At 41.6% G+C, this 16,312-nt stretch overlaps 1 protein-coding gene across 5 annotated transcripts in view; it reads right to left on the reverse strand.

Moving 5' to 3' along the window:
- The window catches only part of Astn1 (astrotactin 1), a 372,600-nt gene that overhangs the window by 217,795 nt on the left and 138,493 nt on the right, over nucleotides 1–16,312 (reverse strand). For all 5 annotated transcript variants that reach the window (XM_087194137.1, XM_087194136.1, XM_004853389.3 and 2 more), the window contains exon 8: nucleotides 9,311–9,395. In XM_087194137.1, coding sequence (XP_087050263.1) covers nucleotides 9,311–9,395 — 85 coding nt within the window. The remainder of the gene's footprint in view (nucleotides 1–9,310; nucleotides 9,396–16,312) is intronic.

A 16,312-nucleotide genomic window follows, 5' to 3' on the forward strand; every position in this document is an offset into this window, starting at 1 on the left:
GTGGCACTACTGTACCTGCGAGGCAGAGTGCTGGAATAGCAGCCACATGGAGTACTGTGGCTCACTATAATAGTCGATTCAACTCCAGGCAGGCTTTTTCCAGTTCCCATCTGTGATCATCCCACAGTGGTGAACACTCACTCCATTTAAAGTCAGCCTTCTCAGTTGATTATAAGAAAGACACTCCCCTCTGCACAGCAGGATGGGTGGGGGCAGCCCCCGGAGAGCTCCTCCTCCAGGGCTAAATGGGCTTAATGTACCCTCCGGCTTTGAGCAGCTGTTCCTGCGGCCTGTTTTCACAGTTCTGAACAAAAGCAGTCCATAGAACCCCTGACATCCGGGGGTCTTAAATCCAAAGGCCAACCCTGACTGGCAAGCCCGCTGCTGGCTTTATCTCCTCCAGCCAAATCTCCTCTCAGTGCAGAGAGCCCTGTGGAAAGGTCAATAATCTAGGTGCGAAAGAGACCACAAGGGAAGGAAAAAGTGATTCCAATGTTGAATTCCATTATATTTAATGAAAAGAGCCTAGATGTGGGATCAGAGTGCTGTCCAGCACTGTGACACTGGCCAACTTGCCACTGAGCCTTAAGGATATATATTTTATCACTACACACACACACACATAAGAATATGCATGTGTGTATATGTACAGTGTATATGTATATAAATATTTGCATATATAAAATAAATATCTGTGTACATATATATATGATCAAAGCAAGAGATAAAACAAAATAAATCTATTTTTGTTAAAACAACACTCAACCTAAACAAATAAAACATAAAGTCACTATGAGTTCATTCTTGAGACTGGAATTTCAGGTGGCTTGGAATTTTTTTTACTTTATTTCTTTTCTAGATTTTTTTTACCAATCATATGTGTTCCTTTTGTACAAAAGAAAGAGAAAGAAAAAAGCAAGATGCGCTGTGACAAAATGTTTGCTTTCTAATGTTTGAAATTGTATAACACTTAAAAGTTAGGGAAAATAATTACAGTATGAGTGTCTGAACAAGACTTCAAGGTACTTCTCTAGAAAAAATATAACTTAAGATTGCTTTTACCAAAATTGTTTTCACAGGAATTATAGGTGATGTACCTATATCACTGCTCTTCTCTTTAAAAGTATTTAGGTAGGGCCGGGGATTCAGCTCAGTGGTTTCGCCGCCTGCTGCGCAAGCGCAAGGACCTGAGTTCAATTCCCGGTACCAAAAAAAAAAGTATTTAGGTTTGAGAATTTTTAAAATCAAGATTGATGGTGATTTTTAAAAAATCACCTAGCTCAGTGTCCAGCATTACATGCTTAATGAATGGTTTCAATTAATTAGCATCATATGGAGTCTTACTCGGGCCTCAGTGACATTGAGGTTGTGCTGCAGTAACTATTGTGTTGAATGTGTAGGTCACAGGTTGGTGTTCAACTAGCCTTTTATTACATACACCAACTTACAGAGATGTGTGTAGTAAGGGAATTTTGCCTAAATACTAGATTTTAAAATGCTTATTTCTTTCCACTAGGACCAGCTAGTTGAGGGTTTTAAGTTAGATATTAGGAATAACTTCCCCTTGGAAAATATTTTCCCCATGGGAAAAAATTGACCATAAAGTTGCTTTTAAAGCCTTCTGCTTTATAGCTCCCATTTTGTGATTATGAAAATAGTATATGCATTAGTGTCAATTACGAGAGAGAACAAAAAATACACAGAACTGAGGGGATGGTGGGAAGGAAAACGTTTGATGCATAGAAAAAGAAATTGGAAAGAAACACGCCAAAATGGTAATGGAAGTTTACTCTAAGCATGAGATGATGAGTGGATTTCTTTTTCTATTGATTTTTTTTAAAAAAGATAAATAGCCAAAACTTTCAAAGCTAAGAAAAATAACACCAGTCTCCACCCTAGTATTCTGAGAGTGAAACTCAAGGAAAGAGAAGGTCCAGGGAGCATTCCTCATGGGAAACATTCATGCATTCAGTAAAATATAGAAATTCAGGACACTCTCTGGAAAGCATAGGCAAGACATAAAACATTCATTTCTATAAAATTGAAACAATTTATCTTCCATTCTTGAGCAGATGGGAGGGTAAATTGAGGTTGATTTTTTTTTCACCCTACTGGTCATGTTGGAGAAAATATGAGTGTTCCCGCCTCCGGCAATGTTTAAAATAAGTCTCTTGGTGCTGTGACTGGACACGTCAGAAACAGCAGTGTGGTAGAGTGTTGTGGCTCCTGTGGTAGGCGGGCAGCACTGCAGGTGGACGCTTGTCACTGAAATGAGGGCAGGGGGCACAGGTGATGAAGATGAGCCTGGTGATGAGGGGAAGCATGGGGGCCACAGAATATCTTCCTTCCATCCCCAGCTGGCCACTGACTCAGAATAGTAGGCATTCTTCGCATTGCTTTTGCATAAATCTTTATTTACCCAACTGATTTATTTATCTTGAACAGCTACTTGTTACTATCAAGCTTAACCACCAATGGTGTGACCTTCGGCAAGTTACTGAAAGTTTCTGACCCTTCATTTCCCAATCAGTAAAATGCAAGGATCTTTTGGGATGGACTCAGCCACTAGTCTACAAATCCATTCTTATTTTCCTTGGAAGGAGATCATGTACCAGTGAGAGGGCACTCCTTTCCATCAAGGGCTCTGGAGGCTTCAGGTCTTGCTTGAGAAGTATTCTTAAGTCTGACTGACTATGCTCTAGAATCACTTGATAAAGCATGTCAAATGTGCAGATTCTGGGTCTTCTCCCAGATCTATGAAATTAAAATCTCTGGGAATAGAAATCAGTATTTTAAATAAGCTTCCCAAATGACACTCCAGTAGCTGCTCCATGGACTAATACCACTAGGGCTGGTGGATCATCCTGAATGCCCAATGAGGTCACAGTTGCCTTCTGAAGGGAGCAAAGGACATCACCCAAAATGACCACAGGGTCACTACTAGCTTATCAAGAGCTTTTGTGTAAATTAGAAAAAAAGCACCCATCTGGACAAACATGGCCTTTGTCTCAGAGCTCGCTGGTTTTGGCAAGCACAGGCTAGATTTGTCTATCTGCAAAGGATTAAGTGCCTCTCTGTATCCAGCTGACTGACCACACAGTTCTTGTGAAAATGGGTCAAGTAAAACACGTTTTCACTTGAGAAAATCTCTGAGAAGAGGAGGCAGAGTTTCTCTACCAACAGGAAGTGGGTGGTGAGGCCTGGTAAGCTTGTCAGAGGAGAAGCTGGTAGGTGGCGGTCTGCTGTCACATACTCAGTTCCTGCCTGCTCACCCAAGAGGGGTCTCTGTTCTTTCCCAGGGTGGTATCTCCCCTGGAATCAGGTTACAGCAGGGCCTCTGCAGTGAGAAAGTTGCAAGTCTTAGGCTTAATTCCAAGAGCCTGCTTTAGCTGTTTTACCACTGAAATGAGTGGGAGAGAAGACAGCACATTTTCATTGACTCCTGGAGGAAAGGGAAGAGATGCAGATAGAAAACAAAACAAGAAAGAAACAGGAGGGATGGGAAAAATAATGAGAAATAAATGGCCAAATGGCCAATGAAATACAGAGGAAGCCCTTATTAGTAATAAGTGACAATGATGAGAAAGAGAGAGAGAGAGAGAATATGAATGAAGACAGTGCTAATGGGAAGATACTCCCATTTTCAGATGCAAGGCAATGCCAGGAGCTGGGCACAGACAATGGAGTTCAGGCTGGAGGGCAGGGAGGAGGGCGTCCAAAGATAAAGGAGCAGCCACATCAGCCGCATCCTGGCGGGCACATCTTGTCTGAGAGATTAGAGGGTGAACGGGCAGCAGGGACACAGAAACAAGCTCAGGGGTGGGGAGACAAAAGGCACATGATGAGCTAGAAATAGACCAAAAAGTCAGAAATGTCATATGTCACACAAGACTGTCTGACTCTATCTGATTCACTTCTGAAGAGATTCAGGGCTGGTCAAAGAAGGTTAGACTCACCCAGAATCAGAGCTACACCTCGGCTTGCCAGTAATTGTCCTAAAATCAGGCAGCATGTGAGATAGGGCTCCTCCTCTCGAGTCTCTGAGAGGAGGTTCTTGCTCAGTTTTAGGTGGCCAGAAGAAAGAAAAGGGAGTTTGGATTTTTAAACTCCTAGAACCCCCAGGCCAAGGGGACCTGTCCTCCGAACCCAGCCAATGCTCCCTGAGTGGTATCCAGGGAAATGTTACAGATGGTATGAGTCAGGTAGGACCAAATAACGTGAGTTTTTGTCAAGGACATGGTTTTAAAAAGAGAGTTCAGGACAACCATGGCGAACAGAGTCCTCACTGTTATCTTTAGAGAAAACACAGTTCTCTATTTGGGAACTTATCCATTTGCCCCTTACACAGATGTAGAATCCTCAAACAGTCCATCTGGGTGGATAAGAAGGCAGAAGTTGTAGAAACAGAAGAGAAACAGGAAGCACTAGAGGTTAATGGACAGGCATGCTAAGGTGAGGCACACATTGTAGGAGTAAGGGATGTGCTCATACAGGCATGGACTCGTGTGCCCATCTCACGATGTCACCATACGTGTGTCACTTGCCCAGCAGGCAAGGAAAAGAGGAGTTGTTCTGAAGAGCAGGGCTGTTGCTGACAACAGCTTTTAAATCCTTGGAGAAGCACCTGTTCATTTTCCACAGCAGGTCTTTTTCCATCTCACGAATTATCACCACCTCCATCCTTCAGCACTGAAACCTAGAGATAGTTTATATTTCTCTAGTGGAGAATCTCCTTGGTGTTGCCCTCTGTAGCTGAGATGCCAGAATAAGAAATCAGACTGTTATTTACTGAGAATCTTCAAATCCATGAATTTAATCTAATTGTGGTATTCTGAAAAATGTATCTAGAGGCCCTTGGGTACATTTTTAATTTAACCAAAAAACATTATTACAGCCTTTCTTAATAACTACAAAGTACCTAAATAAATTTGTGAGGTTTTTTTTCTCCTGTAATATTTTCATGTAAATCTATCTCTCTTACCTCCTCCAACCTCATTTATTGTTTTCATTTCTGGACTGTGAAATTTTTCAATTTATCTTTTCTGTCCTAGTAAATGAATATCAAATACAGACTCTAATAGTCCCTGGCTGTGTCTATGCAGCTGCAGGGATGGGAGGCCAGGGGGTTATTCAGGGAATTTGTGCAGGGAAGACAGAAGACATGGTAAACAACTGTGCCGGGTTAAGACCCTTCCACCCTGGGTCCCCCGGCTGGTGGGTGGGCCCCAGGGGTTGTTGTGGCAAAGAATGATTGATTTGGTTGCCAGCATCAAACATCAAGGATGTAAACTCACACACCCCATGTTCCTTTAATGACCCATTAGACATCTGTCATCCATGACTTTGTTTCAATCTTTTGGAAGCTATTTTTACTTGTAGTGAACCGGACTTTCTTGTACAATGAGTTCACTGACTTTACAGTCTCCCACTTGCACCTGTGACCTGGATGAGCTGGAGTGACTGGCTTCACACCAGGCTCAATATGAATATCTCAACCTGCCTCTCTTCTCCCTGGGTATTTTTGCCAGAACAGGAGTCATTAGGAAATGACTGTGACCCCCTTAATTCACATACCATATACATATGGTCACCAAATCTCTCATTGTTTGCTCTTTGCTTTTGAAAACTTTTATATACAGTATAGTTTTAGGAATATGTTTTACTTGGAGAATCCAGATCAATAAAAATCTAGTCAGTTCCAGTAGGTTTTGTGTTTAATTTTGTCTTTTTAAAACATTATACCTTCTTCTTCTTCCTCTTCCTCTTCCTCTTCCTCTTCTTCTTCTTCTTCTTCTTCTTCTTCTTCTTCTTCTTTTGTTTTTTGGTGCCAGGGATTGAACTCAGGACCTTGTGATTGCGAGGCAGGCGGCAGAACCACTGAGCTAAATCCTTCGCCCCAGAGCTGCTTATTTTAAACTTCTGTGTCTCCATATCTTTGTACATGCTGTTTATTTTGCTTAGAATTACTTTTGTCATCTGTCAAATAGAACAGTTCAAAATCCAACTTCTTTGTGAAGCCTTATTGCAGATTCTTTGATTTCACATGAATTATTCCTTAAACTGTAATCTTCTAAACCCTTGTTTGCACCTTTATTTTAGTAAGTCTTTAGAGTTCACGGTAATTATTTTTTTGTATTCCCATCTATCTGTGTAGGCTTCTATTTCTTTCAGAGCTGAGACCACCTCTTCTTAGCTATAGCAACCTAGCATACTCTAGACCAGAATAGTAATGGGATGAATAGTTGTTAAAACCATGAGGGACTGAGAATAAATGATGGAATTTAGTGGTCAGAGGATTCTTACAAACTGGCTCACATATACACAAGAGACACAGCATGATCATACAAATGCTACATCTACATGTATGTATGTATATACACGCCATATAGATATACACCAGACTCAACACACACACACACACACACACACACACACACACACATGCCCATAAGACTGGTAAATGAGGGACCTAGGCAGAAAGTGAAGAAAGTTACAGGTGTGACTCCTCTGTCTTATAGAAGCATCTGTTTATAACTTTTTTGTGTTAGTGTCCTTGAGCAATGTTCTTCCTTGTCTGAAAGTCAAGAATGCTTACTGCCACTTTTCTACTGGTACATCAACCTCGATTCTTCACAAAATAATGTATTTTAACTATTACTAGCCTAGGATCTGGTTGTTCTACCTCAAAAGAATGTTCAGCTATCTTAAGGTGTACAATACTAGAATGCTAAGAGAAAAAAAAAATCAATACCCACGTGGCCTCCTTCCCTTCCCTTTCTGGAATACTAAATAAAATTTTCAGGAAAATAAAGCTTATCATTGATTTTTTTCATAATATCCCAACATGTATATTATTTGCCAATCTGTCAGTCAGTCTTCAATTTTAGTGACAGTCTTCAAATTCAAGCCAATTTCGATTAATTTCTGAGAATCATTTAAAGAAACATGGCATCGGATCTATGAGTTAAATCAAGATACATGGCATCTTCTGCTTTCACTTGTCTTGTCATTGTAGGAAGAAAAATGTGATCATTTGTCCAGTGCTGTTTTGTAAACATATAAACTCAGTCTTGGTCCCATTATCTTCAAGATAGTCACGTTTTGTTTTGGAGGGTTTTTTCCTGTTAACAGTTGCTCCATTATTTTATTAGTGTGCAAAATGAGACCTCCTAGACAGTGATGATCATAGAATAATGGAAATTAGAGATGGAAATAACAGACTAGGTCTCTTTGTCTCTATCCTAGGGCTAATGTTCTTGTCAGTCTGCAGCTCAGTGCTTTAAGCCTGTCTTGTTCTAAGTGACACGGGGGGGGGGGGGGGGGGGGGCTCCACCATTTCCCTGGAGACTCTCGCCTACATCCCAGGACTGTCTCCACACACAGCCAGAGGGAATGACAAAGGCCTGTGCCCTTACAAAGTGAACTCAGGCCCATCCTGGCACAATCTGTCTACAAGGCTAGGGACATGGAAGCTTGAGCAATTAACGTCCAAATCCAATCACTGCAACAGCCAGGCGGGATCATTCAGGGAAAAAGTGAAATGATATTTTGTAGTTGTTTTCTGGCTAAGAGATAAAGATAGAGAGGTGGTTATCTATCACTCTTTGGAGTATTTCACTCAATAAATAATCATGGTCAACTCATGCGCTCAGCCATCATATAAGCTAAAATGCTGGCTGGCTCCACAGTAACAAGGCAAATATTTCAGGGGTTAAGGTAGTTAGGCAAATATGAAGAATTTAAATAGTGAATGGGACTCTTTACTCATATCCCATCTGACATGGATTAGCCATGTGCTTGCTCTGCCCTTCTCACCAATCTTTAAATAACAACAGGCCATCTTACATGTATTTACCTTTCTACGAATACCTTCCTCTAAATTTTGCGGACTGCCTCTATGATATTATCTCAAATTCAGTTGAAACTGAGCAAACAGAAAAATTTTATGGCCATTTGACTTTCTCAAGCTTTCTGACCTCTGACTCAGATTTCCTTTCCCTAACTTCATTCTCTCTTGTCCTTATCCCTCAACTTCAACCTGTTTCAGAACACTTGCCCTCTTCTAACGTCTGTGGGCATTTATCATACCTTGACTAGTCATCAGCTGGCTAAGTTCTCAGAGTTGAGTTCTTCTATCCCCTTATCATAAATCACTCCCTGGAGCTCTTCAATCATTTTTATTGCTCTTCGCCAAACGCTCGCCCATTTGTCACCATATTTATTGCTTGGAGAGTCCAGAACTACATTCCATATTCTAGGTTTGGCCTCATCAGAATCATATAGAAGGGGCTGATCATCGACCCCAGGAATGTGAGTTCTGCATGGCAGTGTCTGACATGATCCTGGTTTATTTTCCCCCCTTTATTTTCCCCAGATTGCAAACAGATACCTAATTTGCAGTCCAAGTAATCACTCTAAGAAGTCTTTTGCCTTGATTTCCTCCTAGTTTTTCCTACTTCATAGATTGTTATTATTACTTAGCATTTATTGATCCTTTTCTCCTCCTGCTCTCCTCTACCACCCACCTAATGCAGAAAGCAAACTCCGGGCATTCAAAACAAGGCACAAAATTGTCTTTAAAAAGCAACATAAGACTGATAGTGGTGATGGCTGCTCAGTAACGTGAATGTAATTAATGTCACTGAACTGTAAGCTTTAAAATAGTAAATTTTATGTATGTTTTGTCACAGTAAAAGCATTCAAAAATGTAAAAACTAAAGATAAAAAAGGAATAGAGAGGTAAGTATTTTGTCCTAGACCTGCATGCTTTGGGGGAAAGCAAAGAGTTCACAGAGATGGTGACTGGGGATCAGGCAAAAATACTCCTACTCCAGGCAGAGCGCCCCTCCCGAGTCTCCGCCTTCACCCTTGCTGACAGTGCTGCTGAAAACAAGCTTCTGCTCCTGTCAGTCTAGTAAAGCTCATCAAGCCCTGGGAGAGCTACACTGGAGTCTGTGTGGCTTCCTGTGTCTCCAATAAAATCATCAGCTAAGTTCTGCCCGTGGAATCTGCGTGGCTGGTGGCGGTAGGAAAAGGAGGAGAGGGACAGCTTGATTTTCAGATCTCAGCTGGAGGCAGCAGGGCTGCGAGTCAGAGGCATCATCTCTTGACTTGTAAATGGAGAGAGAGACGATATGCACGTCATTGGGATGGCATAAATATGGAAATGCACAGTGACATTTTTACCCAGCCACTGTTCAGAATATAACCACCTATTAACTCTATTCCCCTATGCAGTGTTGATCCACGTCATGTCTGTGTAAGGAAGCAGTGACATGGGAAGAGGCAAACTTGCCATCCCCTCACTTACCCCTGGTTTGTCCCCCATTCATTCCGAATGCAAAGGTGCTTGTGGACTGGATCCTTCATGTAACCTTCATAGCAGAGGCATTCCCCTTAGAAGCAGGGTAGGAAGGAAGAAAGAGAAACATGAGTGAATTAACACATCTGTGTTTAAGAAAATGAACATGAATGGTCAGATTCCAATAGGAGCATGAACGAGACAATACACCTCATTACGTCATATATGCCTCTCGTGAATGAAGACATTTGCCAGCCTCTAGATTTCCAGTACATGACACTTTTCTCTAATGGAGAAATCGAATGCCTACAAAAACACCTGTTCTGCATGCTCCATAAGCACCAAGCTCAACAATATTTTGAGAGAAGGAACTTTTTCATCTTCCTTTTCTCAATGCCTATTATACTTCAAGGCACTGAGTAAGTGACTGATAAATGCTTAAAGACCACATATGTGAGTTATTCCATCAAGTATTTCTATGAATCTGTAAAAGTAGGTATAATCAGCTATATTAGGCTGATGAGGAACATTAAGACTTGGGAAAATGGAAGGACTTGTTGACAGCTTGTAAGTGGCAGAGTTAATGTCTGAACCTGTGTCTGTCTGACTCCAGACTCTTTTCCCATCATGCCATGCTACTAGCCCACAGAGCAACTATCACATTTAGAGGAGGCCACATATACCTATCGTGTTTTCATAGGAAATCCGGGTTTAGCTTTCTAGTAAAAATGGACTAATTACTTTGGAGCTGACAAACAAAGGGATCATCTATAGTTCTGTACTTGTTTAGGATATTTCTATTTATTATCATTAATTCCTCCACTGGCACACCAAGAAGTCCATGAAACTTCTAGTATTGCATGCAAAACTGTGTGTTTGCATTTTTCCAAAGCAGGATTCCATAGCATTCATCTGATTCACAAGCAAAAGATTAAAATTCATTGCTCAGTTTAGTACTAATCTTGAGGAAAATTGCTGTTGCTTCCTTGTTTTAATAATTTCTTATGTAATGCTACCTTTCTCCAAACTAATGAAACTAGTTACACTGAAGCATTTGTTTGTGCTCTTTCAATGTCTGGTTGTTTAATGTATAACCAGTGAGGGGAACGAGATCACAAAAGAATTATGATGCGTTATGTACATGCACCAACTCCACAAGATGAATGTAATCATTACATACTGCAAACATGTATTAATAAAAATAAAAAGTAAAAACTAAAATTAGCAACAAACAAGAAAAATAATAAGGACAATAGGCGTACAGTCTTTTTACCCAGTCCCAAGGAAGAGACACTTCAAAAGGACATAGACTGAATAGTGCTATTTTTTAGTGCTATTTCCTCTCTCAGAAGACAAAACCCAATGAAAATAAAGTAAAATGGCCTCCCAGTTAAGGAGAAGGGACTGGATCGTCTGAGACAAGCGTTTCTGTTGGGCTGTTAGCTCAAGTACTCATTCCAAGACTGACCTATAAACTGCTGCCCATCAGGCCTCATTACCACATCACGGTCATTTTCTTCCCCCATGTCTGCTCAGGTCAAGGTAAAATAAGTAACCTCTTAATTTATGCAGACTCCACAGACAGTATTAGAGATTGGTCCTTTGTGTTCTATCTGGCAAATTCTTGCTTCCATGACATGGCCAGTTGTAGAATCTACTGATCCACAACCAGTCCAAGTTCACTGGCTTCAGTGAGGCTTGGCTGTATCTAGAAATGGTCAGGGACTATGAATCAAACATGGGAAAATACAGCTCGAAATTAGGTGGGTGACGGCAAGGCTTGTCAGTGAAAGCTGTCCATCTGACAAAAGGAAAGAAAAAAGAGGAAGTGCAGGAGAGAGCAAAAGAAGGGAAATACTCAGAGCCTGGTTTCATGCCCTGTCAAACCCAAAGAAAGCCTGGGATCCGGACTGCAAGCTACACTGGAAGGCATCAGAGTTAGTTTCCTGTAGATGAATAGGATTTGCATACATACTAAGTAATGGAAAAATAATTAATTAATTACAGTATTTGCCCTGACTTTAGGGATAATACCATCAGCCCAAGATGCAGATATCTAAGTCAATTAATGAGTAAAAGGTTCAAATGTACTTCTCTATTAGAAAAAAAAAGTCTCTTGCTTGTCCTGTGGACAACTAGGCATGAATATGATGTTACAAAACAGGAAGCAATCTCAGGAAGCTGTCAAATCCATCACTGATTCTTAGAATAGTCTTTCCTGGACACCTTGTCTAGAATTAAGGATTAACAAAAGGATCGACAAAAAAAGAGTCCTTCCATATTTGACATCTGATTACTACAAAATATATAAAAATAAATGCAGTAATAACTCGGGGTTCAAACAGAGCCTTATTTTCCTGATAACAGCAATACCTCCTATTTGAATAGTGTATTTACCTTTTCAAATTGCCTCTATGGTCATTATCTCCTTATGAGGCTTCCATCACTCATTACCATTTGGGGACACACTGCTGATAACAGATAAAACTTTGTTCCATATAATGACATATTTAGTCCCACGCCAAAGAAACAGAAATTTTCAAACATATCAAGCTAAAGTTTGAGGATATCCAAAGTTTTCCTCTCAACAGATCCTCATTTCCAGAAACCACCAAACTTTCCTCTTCTATATTCTTCCTCAAAACCAGTTTGGCCATCTACACCAAAAGGAGTTCAGACTTGATGAGCAAAGTTGCTATGGCAACCAACTGCTAAATCTTGACTTTAAGAGGGGTTTTGTGCAAGCACAGGCTCCGACTGTTAGCTGTGAATTTTAAAGACCCCACAAGGGTGTTGGATGCCCTCCTAAGCTAGAAGTGTTACAGTTTCCGCATCTGCTGTGACAGATGGCAGTGAACACATGAGGCACTGACTCTGAGATGGTGTATGTAGGAATCCAATGAAGAGACTTGTCATGGCCACAGAGAAGTTCCCGGCCAGGATCCGAGTGCACCCTGCAGGAGGCGCTCAGTCAACCATACTGTTGGAGAGAAGCCCTCAAGAAATGGTCATGCTATACTTGCTCTGTGCTTGGCACCCTGATAACGAATGCCTTGTAGGGTAGACAGTGCCTATGTTTGATGGGCAGTGCCCTTGGTCATTTCCCATTCTTTAGATGAAGGGCTGAGGCACAAATCCCATCTAAGGATTAAAGAAAGGCCTGGAAGCCAGGGCTTCTCACATATGACTGAGCTCACCACCAGCTCTTCACAAAGCAAACACAGATGGAGGCCAAAAGCCCCAGCTCATCCTTCTGGTTCAGGTAGCAGTTTGAATTTATTAAATGGAATTGGGTGTGCTTCTTCTAAAAAAGGAAATCTTCATAAGACATTAGACTCAAGCAGTGTCTAATTGCTAATGGAGACATCAGGCAAGAGGGAGGCCTAAGCCGACTAGCCCCACACAGCTCCTGGAGGGGAGACAGAAGGAACCCTACAAAAGTTCATCCTGAAGGACAGTACTCTAATGGAGCCACAAAAGTGAGCTTGGAATGAGTGTGGAATCCAGGTTTAGGAGTAAGATGGAGGCTGAGCTCTCCTGCCAAATTGGGTTCAAAAACCCATGGAAGGTTAGAGAGAGGGGCAGTAGCTCAGAGGAGGCAAAGGGGTAGAAGGCCAGATGGTCTGGAAATGTGGTCCATTACTCATCAGCCAGTTTATACACTTGAAGAACATGTTTGGATCTGGACTATGGAAAGACCTGGGACAGGAGAGATTTCAGTGAACATCTTGGAAAGAGAATAAAAATGGAGATAGCTTGGAATTCTGTGCTCCTCACAGACTCATAAATGATCTATACCTTAAAAAGGGCAATGAGGGTCTATGGTCAGAACTGATGAGGATATGAAATTAAGCAGCTTTGTGAAGAGTCTACGCTGCCCATATGGCCAAACAAAGGCCAGGAAAGGAGTGGAGAGAAACATCACTGAAACCAGGTTGTCTGTGTTTCCATCCAGAAACAAAACACAAAAACAATCAAACATACTGCTAAAAAAATAACCCTGAGAAAATGCAGAGTCATCCTCCAGATGGGTCCAGGGGTGCACCGAGCCATACACCCTCAGTGCTATAAGGTCTGTGCACCTTGACAAGAAAAAGAGGAAGGCGAAACTGGGGGGATCTGAGAGAGAATGTCAATGCAGTTAATGAAGGCCTTCATTAGAGGGTTGCGGCTCTCTGTGGCCACTCAGGAGGGCAACAATTTTAAGCCTTCTGCCCGGCTCCTTCTGGAAGGGTGAGAAGTGGGAGAAGGGTTGAAAAAGGATCAGAAGTGTGAGTTCCAGTGTGAGGCAGCCTGACTTTACCATCCAGGGAGGCTATCAACTAGGCAAGTGATCTTGGACCAATTAGTTCACACCTCTATAAAGTGGATTAAAAATACCATCTATTTCATAGCATTCTTCTGAAGCTTCTATTACATAACTTAAGTAAAGTACAGTGCTTGATATATAGTGAACTCTCTATAAACATTACCTATCCTTATTTTTACTGAAAACCATTTTTCTAGACATTTCCCACTGGTTTCCCTGACCCAACAGTGTAGTGGGGGAAATGGACCACAATATGTTTTTTGAAGTCGTCAACAGGTGACAACTCATTCACATGCATTCTGAGTCACCAAACAATCAAATGCCAGGGTCACAACTTGTCATAGGTTGAGATCTGCTGGAAGAGGGTCATAGTGCTCAGCGGAAGATTGAAAATGGCAGATGAACATTGGGGTACATGCTTATCATTTCTCAGGCATGCCCACATTCATTAGAAGATCTGTGGCTCCTTCATGATTGTAAATCATTTTCTAGTGCCTATTATATTCCAGGCATTGGACTAAGAGCTGTAGATACATTCCATCCTTCCCGGGTAGCATGTTGCTAGAATGCAAATGTAGAGGGTGGCTGGAATGGAAAACAGACCAGCAAGTTTCGTCCAGCTCCAGTTCTTCCACAGCATCCTAGTACATCTTTAGATCTGGGTTGGGAGGATATAAAGAGGCAGCATTACAAGGCTTTGTCTTTGTCTTCTCTAATTCCTTGGTGTATTCGTTGTCTATCACCAGTAAAATATTGACACAAACTTAGTGGTTTAAAACAACATCATTTATTATCTTAACATTCTGGAGAACAGAAGTCTGACAGAGATTTAAGGGCACTAAAGTAAAGATGTCTTTTCTGGAGGATGGGAGGATATCTGTTTCCTTGCCTTTCCATCTTCTGGAGGCTGCCTGTATTTCTTGGATGATTCCCTTTCCTCCCTCCGCAAAGCCTGCAGTGGCTGGTTGAGTCCTTCTCACAACACATCACTCTGAGTTCCTGTTCTGCCTTCCTCTCTGACTTTGTAGAACCACTGGGCTTACAGGGGTGCAACCACATAATCCAGGATAATCTTCCTAACACACAGTTGTTTGGCAATCTCTATTCCACATGCAATTGTCATCCTCCTTTCCCTGGCAACATAACACAATCAGAGATTCTCCACATTAGGATATGGACATCTTTAGGAACTGATCTTTCTGTCTCCCACACTTGGTGTTTTGGGACAGTTTTAGGAAGAATGACTGAGAAGAGCTCCAAGCACTGGAGGCTGCTCCTTTGCAGTGACTGAGCATCTGTGTTTGTGTGTTCGTGTGTGTGTGTGCATGTGTGTGTGTGTGAAATAGTATACAAGTACACTTGCACAGCTCTTTAAATCCATATGGGCAGATCCCTCAGCACGGCTTGGAAAGCACATGTCCCAACACTTTGACATTTCCAAGTAAGCTAGCTGGAAGATTGCAAAAATAATGTCGATTTGACTTGAAGCCAATTCCCACACTCAGCTCTGTAGAGAAAGGCTCTAGCATGGAGTGTGGGAGGCGATAAAGTTTCTTACTGATGAGCGTGTGGGATGACCACATCATTCCATGTGCAGAAAGAAGAAGGGCGGGATGGGGGGGGGCTTTCCAATTCCAGAATTAATGAAAATAAAAGTCTCTGCAGCATCGTTTCTCAGCTGCTGCCGAAAATGAAGATGTTGCATCTTAGTTCTGGTGTGGGGCTTGAGTCCTTATTTTTAGTCTCCTTTTAACATTGCTCTCCAGTTGGAAGTTGGTTAAGTTGTCACTGATCCTGGAGAACCATTTCAGGGGATAGGCCTCCCAGGGTTATTTTTAGTTTTTAGTAAGTGTCTGAAATGAGACATCTGGAAGGGATTGAAGGGTTGATGGGAAAGCTCTGCTATAGACCAGCAGCTTCCTCATACAGTAATGCTCAGTAGTGGCAGTTGCTTGAGAATTTTTGAGTGACAAATGTTGGCTGTGACATGTCTGGGGAAATTAAGGAACCCTCTGTAATCCCACTTCTGTTCTGATTTCACAATAGATTAAACATAGACTCTCACTTTAGGTAGCTGTGGGACTTTGGGCAAGTCATGTAATTTCTAGAGGAATTCAAGTGTTGATGTAAAGAAAGAAGGCAGTTCTTCAAGTGAAGAATACCAATCCCTTCTTTCCACATGTAACTGTAGCTGCTTCCTGTTCTTTAAAATCCAAATGGAAGCATCTAAGGTTCTCTACAGACCATGCTTCTCTCAGAGGTGTGTTTAACAGCTATGATTGTCCCAAATCATCTTAATCCAAACCAGCTGGAGGATGAGGGTACCAGAGAGTAGCTCAGTTGCATAGAGAGGCCCCACCTCTGAGATTATCTCTTTTTAATTTCTTCAGAGCACACTAGCTTTCGGGCATGGTGCACAGCCCATCTGTTTGGTTTGGTGTTTGCCTGACAGCGTGGGAGGAGCAGCAAGTAAGCACAGCCTTAGACATCAGATGTTTAAAATGCTGTACTTTCTCTTCCATATGGGGGCCTAGAATCTCTCTGATGGGCCCACGTAAAATAACTTTAAAACCTAAGAACATGAACTTTAGATGTGACAGTTACCTGATACTTTCCTAAAGAGATGTAGTAATGGATTACAACAGAAGTAAAGGCTAAAGATTTTAGACTCAAAACACTGGTTAAGAAACCTCCTCTCAGTG

Source organism: Heterocephalus glaber, unplaced genomic scaffold (assembly GCF_053883595.1).
Source record: "Heterocephalus glaber isolate CG9 unplaced genomic scaffold, H.glaber_assembly_v1.0 deba00001600, whole genome shotgun sequence".
NCBI classification, from domain to species: Eukaryota; Metazoa; Chordata; class Mammalia; order Rodentia; family Bathyergidae; genus Heterocephalus; species Heterocephalus glaber.